Below are 16,598 nucleotides of genomic sequence, written 5' to 3'. Positions count from 1 at the left end.
CTTTTTACAATATGAACTTGAACAAGTAAGAACAGGAGAAATGCTACATTAGTACCCTGGATAATAATGTATTTTCTAATCTTCAGAAAACTGACACTGCAAACATTATGAGACAAAAGATATAAAGTTATAGTGCAGATACCACTTTCTCTTCACAACACATCTGTTATTTCATGTCTTTCACATTCATGTTATCATCTGTCTAAAAAAAAACGTCTCTTTTGTGAGTCTCTCTAAGTGACCGTGGCATTTTACGATGTTGTCGAACAAATATATGACATAATTAGGAGAGCAAGGACATAAGGAAGACCGAAAAGTACATAGGATAACACCCAAGAGTGTTACCCCCCCACATGTTCCCAAACACTAAGAAAAGGGCTTTACCGAATGATTCAGGGCTGTCAGCAGATAATGGCTGTGCTCAGTCTTTTTTAATAAGCTCAGAGCTTAACAGTGTGGCTCACTGTCTGACAGTAATGGTGCTGAATCTGACATAAAGGGTTGTTTGTTGCTCAGCTGTGATTTTTCATTGCATGCAAGGGGACAAACAAACCAGCATCATGCATTTTTAAAGACTTTAAGCTTCAAGGAAACTGTAGATTTTGTGAAAGGAATACAACTTTTTCCGTCCTTACATCTTTAAATTCTGCAGCTGCTGTATTGCTGAGTTGCTCGTGGTTGTCTGCTTTTCAATCACATCTATGATATCTTATTTTGGCATAATTTATCAGCCACAAAATTATCATGTCAATGTTTTTCAGTCGCTGAAGGTGTTCTAGTTTTTCAGTCATTCGCTCCCTGCTGCTTCATCAACACTTCTGCCCGGCAGCATTACCTCAGGAGGAATCTGAGATGACAAGAGACTTTATTTAAGGAGCAGTCACTGTCTGGCGAAGATGAACTGTGAACAGCTAAAGATAGAGGCCCTATTTTAGTAACTGAAGATATTAAAGAAACATATGAAACAGGCAGAGGAGAAGATGAATGATAGCACACTCATTCAGAACGTGGCTGACGACAAAGCTGCTTTTGTTAAACATCCAAAGGTTATCTTCAGTCAGCGACCACCAGTGTAATTATTCATGTTTAATTGACACACGTTAGTTAGTGGCTGATTAGCGGTCAAGCTGCAAATTAGCCAAACATCTGAGAAACAAACCTGCTGCTATTTTTGATCATTAACCCACTGACTCATTACATAAACAATTAAAATGAGTGCATGTTGTTGATTCAGGGGCACGCACCAACATAAATTTGCATACCATATTCAGCACCATCAAGGATATGTACACTAGAGGGTGACACAGGAGTGGATTTTTACTCCTGTCCAATCCCAGCCCCTCAAAAACACTCCTGTCCCAGTCCCGGAAGAATGACTCTATCCCATCCTGTTCCCAATTTAAAAAACAAGTTATTATAGAATGTATATTTATATATAAAAACTGATTCCCCTCGTGCCCGTCTCATTATTTTTTCTCCTGCACCTTCCCAGTCCCATGATGAATAGTGAAATTGACCCCTTTCCATGGAAATCCGACAGGAATCCCGTGACCCTCAGGATTCCTAAAAAAAATATCAGCCTGTAATTAACACCAAAGGCTGCACTGTTTAATGTTTGCATTGCAAAGGGATGTTGAAAGAGATAGTTTGGGGGGTTTGTAGTGGGGCTGTTACCTATCCATAGTCATTGTATTAGCTGCAGTAGATGGAGGTCACTGCATCCCCAGTTTGAAGAAGCAGAGAATTGTACCGGCACAGAAGCAAAGCAATGTAATGCTGTGGACAGAGTCAGCAGCAAATCGTGTTTCAGCCACCTAAAAGAAGGCCCACGGAAAAAAATCTTTACCAGTTGAAGTGTACGTTTAATATTTTCCTCATCAGACAGCAATTTCCTTTGGAACTACAGTTTCTCAAATGCGTAAATTCTGTATTCCTACACATAAAGGCAACTTGTTAGTGCACTGTATAAAGGAAATACCCTCAACTAAATACTTGTACAGCCTCACTTTAAAAATCCTGAACTATCCCTTTAACTTTATGTACAATCCAAATGGGGATGAATGACTCATTCGCTTAACCATGAATAGAATAATATTCAGAACAAGCTGTCTAATCATGTATAACAGGAAATTAATTCCTTCCACAAAGCAGATTGTAATTGTCATGCAGCTATTGCTCAGCTAATTTAGAAATATGTTTCAGCTTGACTCATATTTAATTACCTTTCTTATTCGACACCTGTTTATTTGTGTGTCACTATGACTCTGGCCCTTAAAAGGGTTAAAAGAATTCCATAAATCTTATTGGGCTGCCGCAAACTTTGGCAACTGGGAAGACTGATCGAGGACATCTCCAATGAAGATGAATCACAGGAGCCTTTCTTGAAATGCCAGCCCGAAGCAGCTGCTGCACTGATGGAGCAAGAGGAATGAGTGTACTCTTTATAAGATCAGTGTAGATTTGACCACGAACAGTTTTAATGATTTCATTTTTTACATTTATAGTATGGAACTTTTCTATATTGTTTGAACCAAATATGAACTGAAACAGGAAGTAGGTCAATAAAAAGTTAGCATAAACTTAATGCTGCTCAAATCAATAGCTTTATGTCAATAATAGATGAAATTGTTATGTGCAATGTAAAAGGGGTCGCTTGTAGTGGCGAACCCACAAAGAATTATCACCCGACTCTGCAGTTCCCCTTTCATTTAATGTCTTTCAGTTCATTGTTTTGGTTTTGATTTTTCAGCCCCCAATTATCCCTCTCAACACTGTCATAGCATCCAGCAACGGCAGGCAGATGTTTTCTGACAAATTTAGAGGTTGGCTGGGGAACATAGTGGAGCATTTAGTAGCTAACGAGCCAGATATTTGTCTCAAGAGGAAGTGGAGACCAAACCAGAGATAAAATGAGAGTGAAGAATATTGGACTTGACATTTGTCAGGTGGGGCGGCGCTGTGGAGTTTGCATGTTCTCTCCGGGTGCTCCAGCTTCCTCCCACCAAAGATATGCAGTCTAGGTTCTGGCCCTGTGACCCTGTATGCAGGATAAGCGGTTGACGATGGATGGATGGACATTTGTCAGGTGGTCAGAAACATGACTCAAAATATTTTGTAATGGTGTTGCATAACAACGACTGTTTTCTAGCAGGTTCATCACAACATCTTAATAAGGAGATATTATGTCAGTGTAGTGTTTACAGCTTCTTGCGCTGCTCCCAAGTGGCCATAAACTCAATTAATGTAGATTTAAAATGAACACTGTTGTAACTATACAACAGTTACATTATGAATAGGCAAATTTATAGTTCTGTTTCAAATGGTGACTTATTTTAACTTTTGTATGGCACATTTTCATTCCTGAACTGTCACATTGCAACTTCTGTTTCAAGTGCGTTGCAGGTTGTAGAACACCGATTAGAAAATGAGTCTATTGGTATTTATCACAGATGATAATATAATATTGCTTTTTGGCTTTTTCCCTCTCCTTTATTGAGTTATATGCCTTTTTTGTGCATGTAATAGGTTTGCAAAGTGAAAAAGCCCAAGGTCCAGCACAAAGGGAGTTGCCATCTCCCACAGAAAACACTGCTCTGAACTGCTTGAAAACAGCTCGTTTGTAGTCCAGCCCTTCCCTTTCAGCTAAATGCACCTCATAGCAGCTAATCCGACATGCCCTCAGAAACACTGGTGGAAAAACACTGAGCTGCAGCATACACCTCCTCTCCCTTCCAAACACTAGCTACCCTCCAGGCAGTTGTTACTGTGATGTAGAGACAGAGCTCAGTTAAAACTTTATGGATGAAAGATACATTTGTTACAGATTTATAACCCACCACTTTGAAACTCTTGCTCCAGCCAAGCTGGTCGGCAACATGTACAGCTGAAACAAAGCCGTGTTTGCTTCTGACTGACCCGCCCTTCTCTGCTTCTGATTCTGATCAATCATATTCATTTAACTTTGATTTGACCAAAAAGTATCACTTTCATGATAGCACAGCGTCAAACCTAAATGCAATTCTTGAGTATAATGTTTAAATTTGCTCAAGTTTGAAGTTCAAGAGCTCTATGATGTGCAGAAATAAATCGGAGGCACTGTCTTACATCCCTCTGGCCTGGGTTTAAAAGGTTAAAGAATCTAAACTGTGGAAAATCTTAATTCTAAAATAGTCTCACTGTCCTGTCCTGTACCTAGAAGCTTTTTCTAGAACTTTTAACCACATCAGCTGTTTGCTTAGTTGTCCCATGCCCCATTTTTCTGTGCAGTTTTTAGAGTTCCTGTCCACATTTAACACATTCTTTGTTTCTTAGCTTTACACACCACTGACAGCCAACTTGAGGCAAACAAGTCGACAAAGACATATATTAAGTGTTTCAGATGCTGCTAATTGGTAATTTAACGTATCTTTTGCTATTTCACGTTGATATTTAAGTTACTTTTTTTGTGGTAATATACATTACAAATATTAAAAATAAACATCCTCCTTACAGCATATATACATAATCAAAGCTTTTCCCACAAAAACTACACTTTTTTTGTGTTATTAGATGCTTAAAATAGATGAATGAATGAAATGAAATACAGAATTATTTGTTGTTAAGGTAAAAGTATGCTTTCAGTAAGCTGCAAAGTGACAAAAGAATGAGGCTAGAAAAGTGTGTGCAGTGTGTTTGCTGCTCTTTCTTTAAGAGATGAATGAATGCTCTATTGTGGAAGCACATGATTTATCTCTGCTTGTGCTGTACCACCTGCAACAACAGAAGACAGGTATATCCACGTCAGCAGAAGTGAGATAAATCCACTCTACCTCTATCTTTAGCAGGATTTAGAGCGAGCAGCTGAACTGATTTATTACCGCCACCTCATTGGTGTCAAATGAATGATGAACGTCAAGATATGAAAACTATAAGACACTTTATAACCTTATTTTTCCTTTTTTCTATGACCTCCCAACACAGTGGGCAAGAGCATAATGTGCAGAGAGGTGTGTGATTTAATTGTGTACCTATCTGCCAAATCTCCCAAATGTTTTTGTGACCTTCTTCATCCTGTATGCTTGCAAAGTTACAGCCGCTGTCCTTTCTCAGTGATGATTTCATGAGGTAATACTTTGTGCTAATGGATAGATCGATCCTGTGACGTCAGTAGATGCATATTAATGTCGCTGTGGCCTGTGTGTGTGTTCAGTTTAGCCGCGGGACCTAAAGTATCTCTAATGATGTGAGGAAAAATTACATCAGGGGTCGGCTGACAGCCCAATAATGAGTACAGTGTTCAGTCCAAATCCAGGTACATGCTCCTCCACCTCTGGCCTCTGATCCCAGACTGCCTTGACGTCTGAGCCAGGAGAATTCTAATTGGGCTCTCATGTCCTACCGTACAGTGTCCCCCAGAGAGAGGGAAGGAGGTGGAGTGTAAGAAATGGGACAAGTGCGTCCTGCAGATGTTGAGGTTTTCAAAAGAATATGGAAATAATATATTTATGGAATCATTCTTTAGATGTGTCATTTTTCAGATGGCTTCTTATAGATAATGTTAACAAAAAACACATGCCTTCAGCACTTAATGCCTCAGCAAGAAAGGTGCGATGAAATGCAGACATTTCAACAACTTAACAAGGTACACAGTGAACTGCTGTCAGCTCTCTCTTTTCTCTATATGCCCAGAACAGAGCAGAGGCTAAGAGACACAAAACCCTCACACATATGCACTGTAAATGAGACTACTGCAAACAGATCGCCAGCTGCTTGGCCTTTATCAAATGTCACATATCCACTAGTCATGTGGTCCACTACCCATATAAACCAGATGCAATATGTTAAACCTGCCAAGCATTTTTATTTAATTGTTCACTGATGTTTCTGTAAATATAGAACAGTTTAGTAACTTGTGTGGGTCATTCTGCCTCAGAGTGAGCCTATGTATTTTGGCACCATGTGACAATTAAAAATAAAATGGTAAATAGAAGTGTAAATACAGCTATAGCTTTCTATAATGGCTGAACTTTTGCACTGTGCCGCAGTCAGTCAAGCAGGGCCCAGGGAGCGGTGCTGATGAAAGAGCTTCATGTGGATTCCCCCTCCAGAAAGCTGTCACTCACACGGCCCCCAGAGGAGCAGAGGGGATACTGGGTTGAACCTGGGAGTTTGGGTTGTGGAGTAGGAGTTGAATGCGTAAAGGAGACAGTCAGAGTATTTGAGTGAAACAGAAACAATGTTGAACAACTGCACCACATATATTTGAATATATTTGCTGTTTGGTCATTTTGCATCTGAGTTCAGGGTACAACCTTACAAAATGTGTGGAAGGAAATTAAAATTCTAAGACAGTGAGCTTCTGTTCTGTTGGCTTTAATCAGAACATTTTAATTATCAGCAATGCGCAAATCTTTTTCAGTCAAACAATATTAAGCTTTATGTCCCCATTACACCTCTTTATAGCCATGGTAGAAGCATGGCTCTACGGGTGACAATGTCGGTCACTCCTTCGACAGACAGAAACATCTAAACAACCACTGGATGGATTGCTATGATACACATTTCTGGTCCCCACAGGATGAGTCCTACTGACTTTGGTGATCTCCTGACTTTTCACCTAGTGCCACCAGAAGGTTAAGGCTTTCACTTATCCGGTGAAATATCTCAAACTCTACCAGATGGATTAACATAAGAATATGATACAACCATTCATGTTTCCCAGCTCATGACGACTTGGATTATCACTTAACTCAGATCAAAACTTCACCTTGTCTAATATTTTGGTTTCTGACTAATTACCTACAAAACTAATTACATTGACATTGACAATTGACAAATGAAGAAATTCTAGCATGCTTTCACACTAAACTAAGATGGTGAACATGCTAAACATTGGCAGCATGAGCATGCTGACTTTAGCATTTAGTTCATAGCACCACTTTGGCTAAGTACAGCCCCACCGAGTTGCTAGCATGGCTGTGGACGTTTTTTCTTGTAAAACACTGTGACATCTTTAGTCCTCAGAATCTTCTCTTTTTACTTCTTTGATCCAGACTGTTTTTACGTTTAGCACATTGTGTCTTTTTGACTCTTGCTGAGCTATGTGAGTAATTTGTGAAAGCATTAGTTACAGTGTGTGTGCCTGTCTGTGTCTTTGTTATGTCTGTGCACGTTTATGAATCACTACGCGTTACTCAGCCTCTGATTTCCTCTCTGAGAGCCTATCAGCCGCTCCCTGCAACTTGCCACTGCAGCCAGTAAAAGACACCATAGCTGAGACTGAAGCCAATTGAGTGAAATATATCCAGCGTGATCTTTGGGTGCCCAGAAAGGCCACCGGCGCTCCGCCCACTCCCAACGCATCCTCCTGGGACTGGTTGCCTGGCAACACTGGCTGATTGGGTTAGCAGGGTTAAGAAAGGGTCTGGCACGGGCCGGAGGAATCAGATCATTCCCATTGATCATCTCCTCCCTGCACTCTTCTGAGAGCTGAGGCCACGGCCACAAAATCAAAGCCCTGCCATCATGTCTGAGAGAGGGTTATTACGCACACAGAGGAGCAGAGAGAGGCAGGCTTTGTGTGGCTGCTTGGTCGACTATTCACAGTCACAAGTTGAGTGATTGTAATTGAGAACCTGCCTTGGAGAAGGTGTACAGACAAGCCTACAATGTCTAGAAAAGGTCCTGCTCTTTGGTGATCTATTGTCAGATATGGGGGAACTATTTAAGGTCATTAGCACTAATTTTGATTGACACAAACATAAAACGGTGTCACATGTGGAGAAAAGGAACAGGGTGGAGGGCTATATGGTGGTAATCCAAATGCCACCTGCTGCACCTGCAGTGTGGGAGTCCCGTTGGGGTCTCAACACTCTGGACTGATGGGTCACATCACAAGAGGCTGTCTTTACAACCCTTATTATTGTTATATTATATATTATTATAGTGATTATAGTATTATTCTACTTTTAATAATAACATATAATTTGTATATTTAACATCCTGCTCCTGCTTATGGATGGAAATCAATATACGCTTTAATGTGGGTTCTAATGCTAATGCTTTCTAGACTAATAATCATTGCCATTTTGTTAGCACTCTGTTACCATTTGCAGAGGAAAACTACGTTGTTTTCACAAAGACATTGAATCTTTTTTCACAGCAGACATTTTGACTTGTCATAGCAGGAAATTAAAAGGTGTAACAAACAACATTAATGATGCATATATTTCCACACTGCAAAATAAGAGTTCTTTAAATTGTGTGAGAGCTGTATTAGCTAAACTGGTCTATAAAGTGGGGTTATGGACCACAACGAGACAAAGAAGAAGCTTTTAGAGCAAAATACTTTGCTTGCTGGTGAATTTAGCTTACTTAGCATTGTAGCTTCTGTTAGTCCCACTCAAACTGTAAGTGAGTTGGCCATTATGTTTGCTAGTGTTTTCTTAAAGGGAACAGACATCTTATCGTGTGATTTTTTCTGATAATGCAGTGCAAAGGACAGAGGCAAGACTTTAGAGGTACTTCAAATGTTAAATGTTAGTGAGCGAGCATAGCCAGGATGTCTTCCAAAACCTAAATAACAAGCTTCACATTTTGCATCACTTCTTCACTGTTAATGCGTGCTTGTTTTTTAAAACATGCTTTAGCATCATTTGCATCTCATTAGGTGTACTCCTGTACTACAGGGATTGCAAAAGGAAATCTTTTCAAGGCTAAATCCACACTCTGTAATAATATCTTCTTGCTACAAACACACCCAGGCCTGGTAAAGACCTGTGCACTGAAACTGCACTGAAAAGGTGGAGAAATATAAGACAAATGAATTGTAGCTTTGGAACAGTGATGAGAAACTGCAGTTTAACCCCTTGACGCCGATTGTTGAGAATTCGCATCATACCTCTTCCTTGCAGACTGCAAGCCAAGATAGCACATGGATTCCCCCAATGCCTGTTGGTGCATATTTGATACCAACCTATGAACCTTTCGCAAGCCCTGGTTTCTCATTTATGCCTGTTGTCACTAATTTGCATCATACCTACACATACCTGAATTTATATCTTTTCTATGTTCTAAAGACAAATTAACAATCTTCACTTAATTTAACATCAGCTTGAAAGCAAATGAAAACACAAATAATTTTTTATTTATTTTTTGATCGTAAAGAAATTCAAGCGTTAAGGGGTTAAGGGGTATTTCTGATGTTGTTTTGCCTCCTACTGTCACAGTATTGTTGACTGCAACTAACGATTATGTTTATTGTTAAAATGCAAATTACAATTTCACAGAGCCCAAGTTGTCATATTCAAAGTTGAATTCCAGAAATTTTAATCCAAATCCAAAGATATTTAGTTTGATAATACAGAAGACGACAACGACAGGCAAATATACATATAAGAAGCTGGGGCTAGTCAAATTTGCCAATTGTACTTGAAAATTGATAATTATTTACTAACTATTCTCTAAAATAAATGCATACATTTCCACTGGTGGAAATCTGAAATGTGCAACAGTCCTTCTGCACCTATTAAGAGCCTATCTGGGACCCAAAAACGTATCCATGTAACTTTACAATTAATATAACCAAGAAGGAAATTAACATGAAAAAAGTGCTCAGCCACAGAAAAAACTACATTCAGTCTATTTTGTGATGTAGTTTGTGCTATGGAGGCATGCTGGGGAAAGATGGCTTCTCCACCAGATTATTTTATGCAAGACAGGTCATATAAAGGTAGATTTCTAATCCATTCTAGTATGTTCCCTCATTTCTGTGCATGTTCAGTTGAAACCAGTCGGCACAGGGCTGGTTGCTTCACACGTAGACGTTGTTTTTGGCACAAAGTGAACGTGCCAGTGTTGAGACCGGCCAACTGTTCCACCAGTACTGCAGGCCTTTGGTGGCGACTGCTGAAGTCTCGGAGAGGTGTAAAGTGCAGCAAGGCAGTGTGTGGTGCGGGCTGGGTGATCCCTCCCACTCATGCTTTACTCATGCTGTCCCGAGGGGAGGCAGACACCCAGCCAACTGGTGTCACTGTTCCTCCGCCAAAGCCACTGAGTCACCATGAAAATGGGGCAGAGACTTTTGGTCTCCTTTTCACCAGCTTATCCTTTGTGGTTTGCTGATTTATATTTATTTATGTATTTACTGACCATCCAGACATGTACAATACATAATACCCACACCGATGAAGAGAGAAATCTGAGGGACACTTTTTAAAACTTTTTCCAGCTATAAGGTGTGTCCATGTGTGTCTGTGCTTTGAAATTAACTTGCAATATGTTGTTTTGTCCTATGTGATTGTGTGTGGTCTTTTTGATGTTTCATACTGCTAATGTTTCACCATTGCTTCCTTCTGTGATGTCCACCAGTGGATTTTTCTCTCAACTTCTTTCATCTCTCCTTTCTTATGTAATATCCTGTTAAATCTGTCGGGAAAGAGGGTCTGTCTCCATTGTAATAATAAAATGAGTTTGGTCTTTATTACTCGATTTCATCCTCTTAAATGTGTCTTAACTTAAATACTTATGGTGATACTGGCTTCAAAGATTAGACGAAATTTTTGTTGTTTACAAAAATTTATTCATACAAATCTTACAACACTTTTTTTTTTAAACATTTATTGACGTGACCCTTGCAGATCGCCATTTGAAGTAGTAATCTAATATTCATTTTCTACACAGTAAATATATATATCTTTGAAGATAATTTCATTTTAGTAAGGCTATTGGCGCTTTCATTACCATACATATAATGTGTGATGGAGAGCGGGAAACTGATCCTTCCCTCTATTTTCACAAAAATCTACATCTAGTGCTCTAAAAACAAAGTGCAACAGAAAGCAGTGCAAGCGAGAACGCTTTGCGTCTAAGCTGGATGGCACTCAAGATCCTATCAAAGGTCAACAACAACAACAACAAAAGGATGAAATGTAAGCTGATGATGTGCAGCATTGTAGGGCCACTAAATAGCCATCTGTGATTCATGGCGATTTTAAAGTCGATGCAAGGCACCACAGCCGCAAACTGCTTCCTGCGTCACAAAGCCTAGAGGAGAATGCAAAATTAAAAAAGATTGATACAGTAAACACAGATCGAATAACCCTGCTGTGTGAAAACAAACTCGCCTTTTCTGCCATAATCAGTATTCCTTCCTCACAAATTAAGTAACTAAATAAATAAGAAGCGTTTAGACCGGGGGGGGGGGGGACTAGTAAGACTGTGTAAGTCATGTGATTTGTTCACCACATAGATTTATTTTACAAACTTTGCCTGATCCCTGAACTTCTCAAAATCACCATGTTCTTGGTCATTCAGCCCACCCTTGCTCTCTCTCTCACTCTCTCTCTCTCTCTCTCTCTCTGTGTTTTCTTCTCATGTACTTGCATCTCATCCTTCCTCTTCTTAAAATGTAATTATGTCAATTAGCCAATTATGGCACCCTTTGTGCCTTGCTACAGACCGATAATAGAAAGAGACCACTTTAAATGTCCAATTTCAGGTGTTTCTTCATATACAATTTAACAGTTGGATACAAAGTGGTTTAGTAACAGAGCCTAAAAGATAAAACATGACATTAGACTGAGAGATTAATTCCAACAGTGAAGTACATTCAGGTAAGTCTTCCAAGGAGGACACAATTCAACATACAGCTTGTGTAGAAATGTCAGTGAGGAGAACAGAACACAAAACAACATCCAGAAATGGCAGGTATGTATGTTTGCAGTAGTCAGAAAGCAAGCAAAACCATCTAGTTGGAGTCGTCTGCACAGATGCGGTGGCTAGTGCAATTACTTTAATCATGCAGTCTACTGTAGTTTTTACATTGGTTCACATGACAGAAAAGGGAAGCACAATAGACCCAGAGGGTTCAAACACAAAAAGTTCAAACTGCCTCGTATGTCTCTCACAAAGGACAAATCGATGGATAAGTTACCATGTAACAAGTATCATTTCTTGTTGTTTTTTTTATGCTGTTTTTTTTTTTTATGTGCTTGATGGTGCTTTAGATGTTTGTGATACTTATTATATGGGACATGAAAAAACCTTCAGCATAAGATGTTTCCAAACACACAGAAACCAGCTGAGAGAAACACAAGAATTGGCACTTTACATGAGTCAGAGGTGTAAGCTCACTCTGTAAACACTGCAGAAGAATAGGACAAGAAAACCTCAGAAGTACTCTGGTCCTCATCTCAGATTTTAGAAGTTTCTAAAGCCAACAGGGCTCTCATCTGGTCTAACCCAGATCTGCTAAAATAAATTTTTTTGGCATCATAATATCATCCTTGCATCCATAAACAGGACGCAGATCAATCCGTTTCTTTTGTATCAATCAAGAATGATATGTATAACATATCGGTCTAAGCAAAGTCTCTCCACATTGTGGGATTAGGTGGGTAAAAATCTATGAGACTCTAGAGAGACAGGAGCACAAATGAGGTGGAAGAAGAGTCGGGATTGAGTGTTTGGAGTAAGATCACAAGAGTTGAAGGTGAGAAGAAAAGGGAGGGACATGAGACGCCCCCGCGAGGACAGGGCCTCAATCAAGAGCCTGAAACTCACCAGAAATTCGTGAGAGAACTGTTTCAGCCAGTCTCCCATAAAAGTCTCAAACTCATCCCCGTCCGGGAGGGCATCAAAGTCTATGTCTTGTAGGATATGATGAAAACCTATGTCTTCAAGGCTGTTGTGAATAAAGACAACTAAACTCTTAATGTCACTTTACAAAAAGCAGCATTCAATGCATTGATTGTCTTTTAAACTATTTATTTTCCTCACAATCATATCTCTTCACTTAATGTTTAAAAGACAGGGCTGTTGGAGCATATTGTCATGTGAACAATTGTCTCCCCTCAATAAATAGGTCTAAAAAAAAATAAATCAATGAATACATAAATAGAGGCAAGTTTTTTTTTTAGAATGAACAAAAATTGGTCCACAAAGTAGATATATGTGACCTCAAGTGCTTTAAGTACAAAATAAAAAACAATATTATTATCAAAATATTCATTTTAATGGCTTACTTCATACATAAATACATGTTTAAGAACACAAAAGCGATCCACTGATTGTTCAGATCTCAAAATGACTTCATCTGGGGCTGCACACACTTAAGTTTTTTGTTTTGTTCAGGAGGGGACGGGAGGATGCTACAAATATGCCAGTCGGCGTCCTTTGTTTCTAATTCTCTGTCTATACCTTTTCCCAAGGACGGCCGCCAGGTATTTCTTGACTGCCATTTGCTTTCGGTAGCGGCTGTAGCTGTCTGTGAAGATGCCGTCTGAGTGTCGCTTGGACAGAGGCTCTGAGCTGTCATCCAGTGATTTGCCTCCGCTGTGTGAGAGACAAGAGGCAGGGATCACTACCGTCACAACGATGCATTTATACTCACATGACCCCCCCCCTACCTTGCGTATACAGCTTGTGGTGCTGAGATGGAGAGCCTGGACTCTTAAATTAGGGCTTTGTGTCACTATCTTAGAAGGGGAAATAATAATTAGATAATCAGATTTGGTCTGTAGCCTTTAGAGCTTCACTAGACCCAACGTGTGTCCTTATTTTGGAGCACTTTAGGGAAGATAATCAGATTTCAACATTTAGTTGATTCCAGGACAAAGCAGGCAGCCTGTAGGTGCATTGTCATTTTGCAGAAAGACAAAATCTTTGCAAAATGATCTTAAGGCTTGAATGTCAGGGACATATTCTCTCTTTGTGTAACTTTTAGCTCATCCCAGGATGATTTGCTATATGATATTTCGTACCTGCAATAAGATGTGATAGGCCTTCTCATAAGGCTAGAGTGATTGCACCCCACCCTGCACCCCCGCCTCTCTCTCTCTCTCTCTCTCTCTCTCTCTCTCTCTCTCTCTCTCTCTCTCTCGTTCCATCGGGAACCACTGTGACTCCATCCTATAAATTATTCATATGTAAATACATTTTAGCCTGTTTCTTCCCTCTGATCCTTAATGACACTGCACCGGGCTCAGAACATGACACATCCCAAATCAATCAAGAGCCCGTTTTTGCTCTACATGAGCATTTTATGGCATTAATAAAGATTGCACGCGGGGAGGTAATGGGACCACAGACATATACAGTACCTACGTATAACAGCGTGAATTATGAGCATTTAAAGGATCAGTCAAAATAAACAAAAATGCACATAGGACAGAAAACATCAAGTATAAAAGAAGAGGTGACAACAAAAAGATGTTTCTTACCCTACACGTTTTGCCATCAGAGAATGTAGATATTTCCTTGCTGATAACTGACCCAGCGCTTTCCTGTAGGCTTTATTAAACATGCCGTCTGCATGCCTTTCCGTTCTGGGATGATAGATAGCCACACAGTAAAATCACCACACACCCAGCGCAAGAGGCAACAATTTCAAGTAGCTGCACTGCAAAAAAATACCCATCTTAACAAGTCAATTATAGATGTAAATGCGAGTCGTTTTGAAACTATTTCACTTGAGTCTTTGCTTTTGAGGTGTTTCAATTAATTTGCCCAGAATATTTTGTTTCATAATTTCTACAGTTATCTTTCACTTATTTTAAGAAATAGATTTTTTTAACTGCCATAAAGAAGTTTTGTAGCTGACTTACAGCCAGATTTCGTTGAATTTCTTTACTTTTTTCTTGCAATTGAAAGATGTTTTTTCAAAAGCACGTTTTTAGTCGACTTTAAGTTCCCCTTGGAATTCAGTACAAACAGGGACTAATTTGGTGAAGGCATGTCTGGAAATAATAAATAATAAAACAAAACCTTTTCATTGTGTTGAAAGTTACTGACAAGATTTCGACAATATGTCACATTGATTCACACAAAACGGACAACATTGCTACGCGGACAGAAATAGAGATGAGATGTTCAACATGAATGTCTCCGACGTAGAGAGAAAAAAATAAGTCAAACGGTGATGATAGTCACCTTTTCTCTGGTGGGTAATACAGAGAGTAGACATCGTCAGCGACGGACGGAGGGCTTCTCACATCCATTTGGTCTCTGTCATAATCCAGGGATGATAAGGAATTTCCATCCTCATCATAAACCTCACTGTCAAGTCTGAAAAAATTAGACAGTTTTTCACAATCCCTTTTCCAATGTGCAGCTCTGTGACTGAGGACTGACATTAAGGAGGCTCATTAAAATAGTATTTGCATATTCAGGATGAAAAAAATTAAACTATATTATATATACAGACTGACAGACATAATGTTTTATGAACTCCTGTAGATACTTTTTCTGTCTAAAATAAAAAAATATATAATTATTATAATTATTATCCACCATAAATGTTACGTGTTGCCACAATTTATATCTACATGTTTTACTTGTTGTACAAATATTATAACCTAGAAGCCTTATTTTCCCTCAAAAACGTTTTCTACTCATTGTCTCTAGTCACATAAATTGGTGGATTAATGGCCGCAGGACACATTGAGACACAGTCCTCCACTGCATCAGCAGCCTCAATTACATTACCGCAGCTACCCTGGTGAATGTTCCTCCGCAATTATTTCTGTGAGCAGCCCTATGGATTGGCTGTCATGATGTTATCCAGTAATCCAATAGGCTAATATAGCCACAGACATAACTAACCGTGAAGCAGATGTGGTCTTTAGCCTGTACCCTGCTGCTGAGTGCAATAATGCCAAGTTCTCCTTTCAAAGAGAAACCAACACCTGAAAAGTGATTTGGTGAGTAAGAGTGTACGTACCTAACACTGGGAAAGCTTAGTCCCACAGGTGAGCAGTTGACGCTGTAATGCATTATGATTCCATAGATGATTAAGGCTAAAGTCGCTTTACTAGACATTGTCCTGCTGCAAAAGGGGAAAAAACGACGTTAAGTGAGTGCACAGTTGTGTAATCAATCAATCAATCTACTCATGAGAACAGTTATTTGATGCATTCAGGAAACAATACAAGTGAAGTTACTTTCACACCGCAACTGTGAGTTTCCATAAAAAAAAACTCTCTCTACTTTTACGCTGCGTAAACCACCCCGAAAAGTGCCTCCTCTTACCAGTTGCGAGGCGCTGGGGCGCGATCCACTGAAGATCTCAACTGGGAGAGTGAGATAGGATCTCTATCTCAGTCTCTCTGGCTCTCTCTCTCTCCTTTCCTCTCCTCTTCCTCTATTCCCTCAGAGAAGCGCCTCTTCAATCTCCTTGTGCCTGTTTCCGAGTGTGCAGCCCTCAGTGCGCCCGCTCAGCTCAGATCTCGGGGATTTCTACGCGCACTCGGTCATGGGCGGAATGAAGAGCGCCAAACATTTGTCTGCGGAGAACTTTCCTGCGTCCTGTGAACTTCACTCCCGTTGGTTTTTTATTCATGTATCCGAAAGGCATGCCTTTTTCACTTGTCAGGTAGGTGGGGGTGGGAGGGTGGGGACTGGGGTTGGAGAGGGGAGGTGGGTGGCTGCGTCATCGCCCCCCCCCCAACCCCACACACATCCCTCCCCCGTCCCATTGGAGTGCATCTTTCTTCCGCGTTCAATGAAAGACCCCGAGCCAAGTCATAAAAAAGAGCCTGGATTCTAACATAAATTAAACAGTGAATTAATGTCAACATTTGACGTCATGCCATTAATGGGATCCTGTGGCCTCTGAAGCCAGG

The 16,598-nt window shown here is 40.0% G+C and overlaps 1 protein-coding gene across 4 annotated transcripts; it reads right to left on the bottom strand.

Moving 5' to 3' along the window:
- Positions 1–10,546: 10,546 nt before the first annotated feature.
- adcyap1a (adenylate cyclase activating polypeptide 1a) lies at positions 10,547–16,301 on the bottom strand. Of its 4 annotated transcripts, XM_038730021.1 has the most exons (7): positions 16,006–16,301; positions 15,698–15,802; positions 14,908–15,042; positions 14,199–14,303; positions 13,177–13,311; positions 12,541–12,661; positions 10,547–11,022 (listed from the first exon to the last, which is right to left on the bottom strand). In XM_038730021.1, the coding sequence occupies exons 2-7, from the start codon at positions 15,793–15,795 to the stop codon at positions 11,014–11,016; spliced, it is 603 nt and encodes a 200-aa protein (XP_038585949.1). In that variant the 5' UTR covers positions 15,796–15,802; positions 16,006–16,301; the 3' UTR covers positions 10,547–11,013. The 4 variants fall into 4 exon arrangements, with proteins under 4 accessions (XP_038585949.1, XP_038585933.1, XP_038585941.1 ...); XM_038730005.1 differs by lacking the exon at positions 10,547–11,022 and having other exon boundaries at positions 11,565–12,661; XM_038730013.1 differs by lacking the exons at positions 10,547–11,022; positions 14,199–14,303 and having other exon boundaries at positions 11,565–12,661.
- Positions 16,302–16,598: the final 297 nt, after the last annotated feature.

This window comes from Micropterus salmoides, unplaced genomic scaffold (genome assembly GCF_014851395.1).
Source record: "Micropterus salmoides isolate LMB-PRFRI ecotype aquatic unplaced genomic scaffold, ASM1485139v1 Ms_hic_scaffold_1, whole genome shotgun sequence".
Classification (NCBI taxonomy): domain Eukaryota; kingdom Metazoa; phylum Chordata; class Actinopteri; order Centrarchiformes; family Centrarchidae; genus Micropterus; species Micropterus salmoides.
This window is presented reverse-complemented; position numbering and strand designations above follow the sequence as displayed.

Coding starts and splice junctions, on each gene's coding strand:
- adcyap1a (XM_038730005.1), bottom strand. CDS start 15,795: ATGTCTAGTAAAGCGACTTTAGCCTTAATCATCTATGGAATCATAATG. Junction 14,304..14,907: donor TATTACCCACCAGAGAAAAG/GTGACTATCATC, acceptor CTATCATCCCAG/AACGGAAAGGCATGCAGACG. Junction 13,312..14,198: donor CTGATGGCAAAACGTGTAGG/GTAAGAAACATC, acceptor TCTCTCACACAG/CGGAGGCAAATCACTGGATG.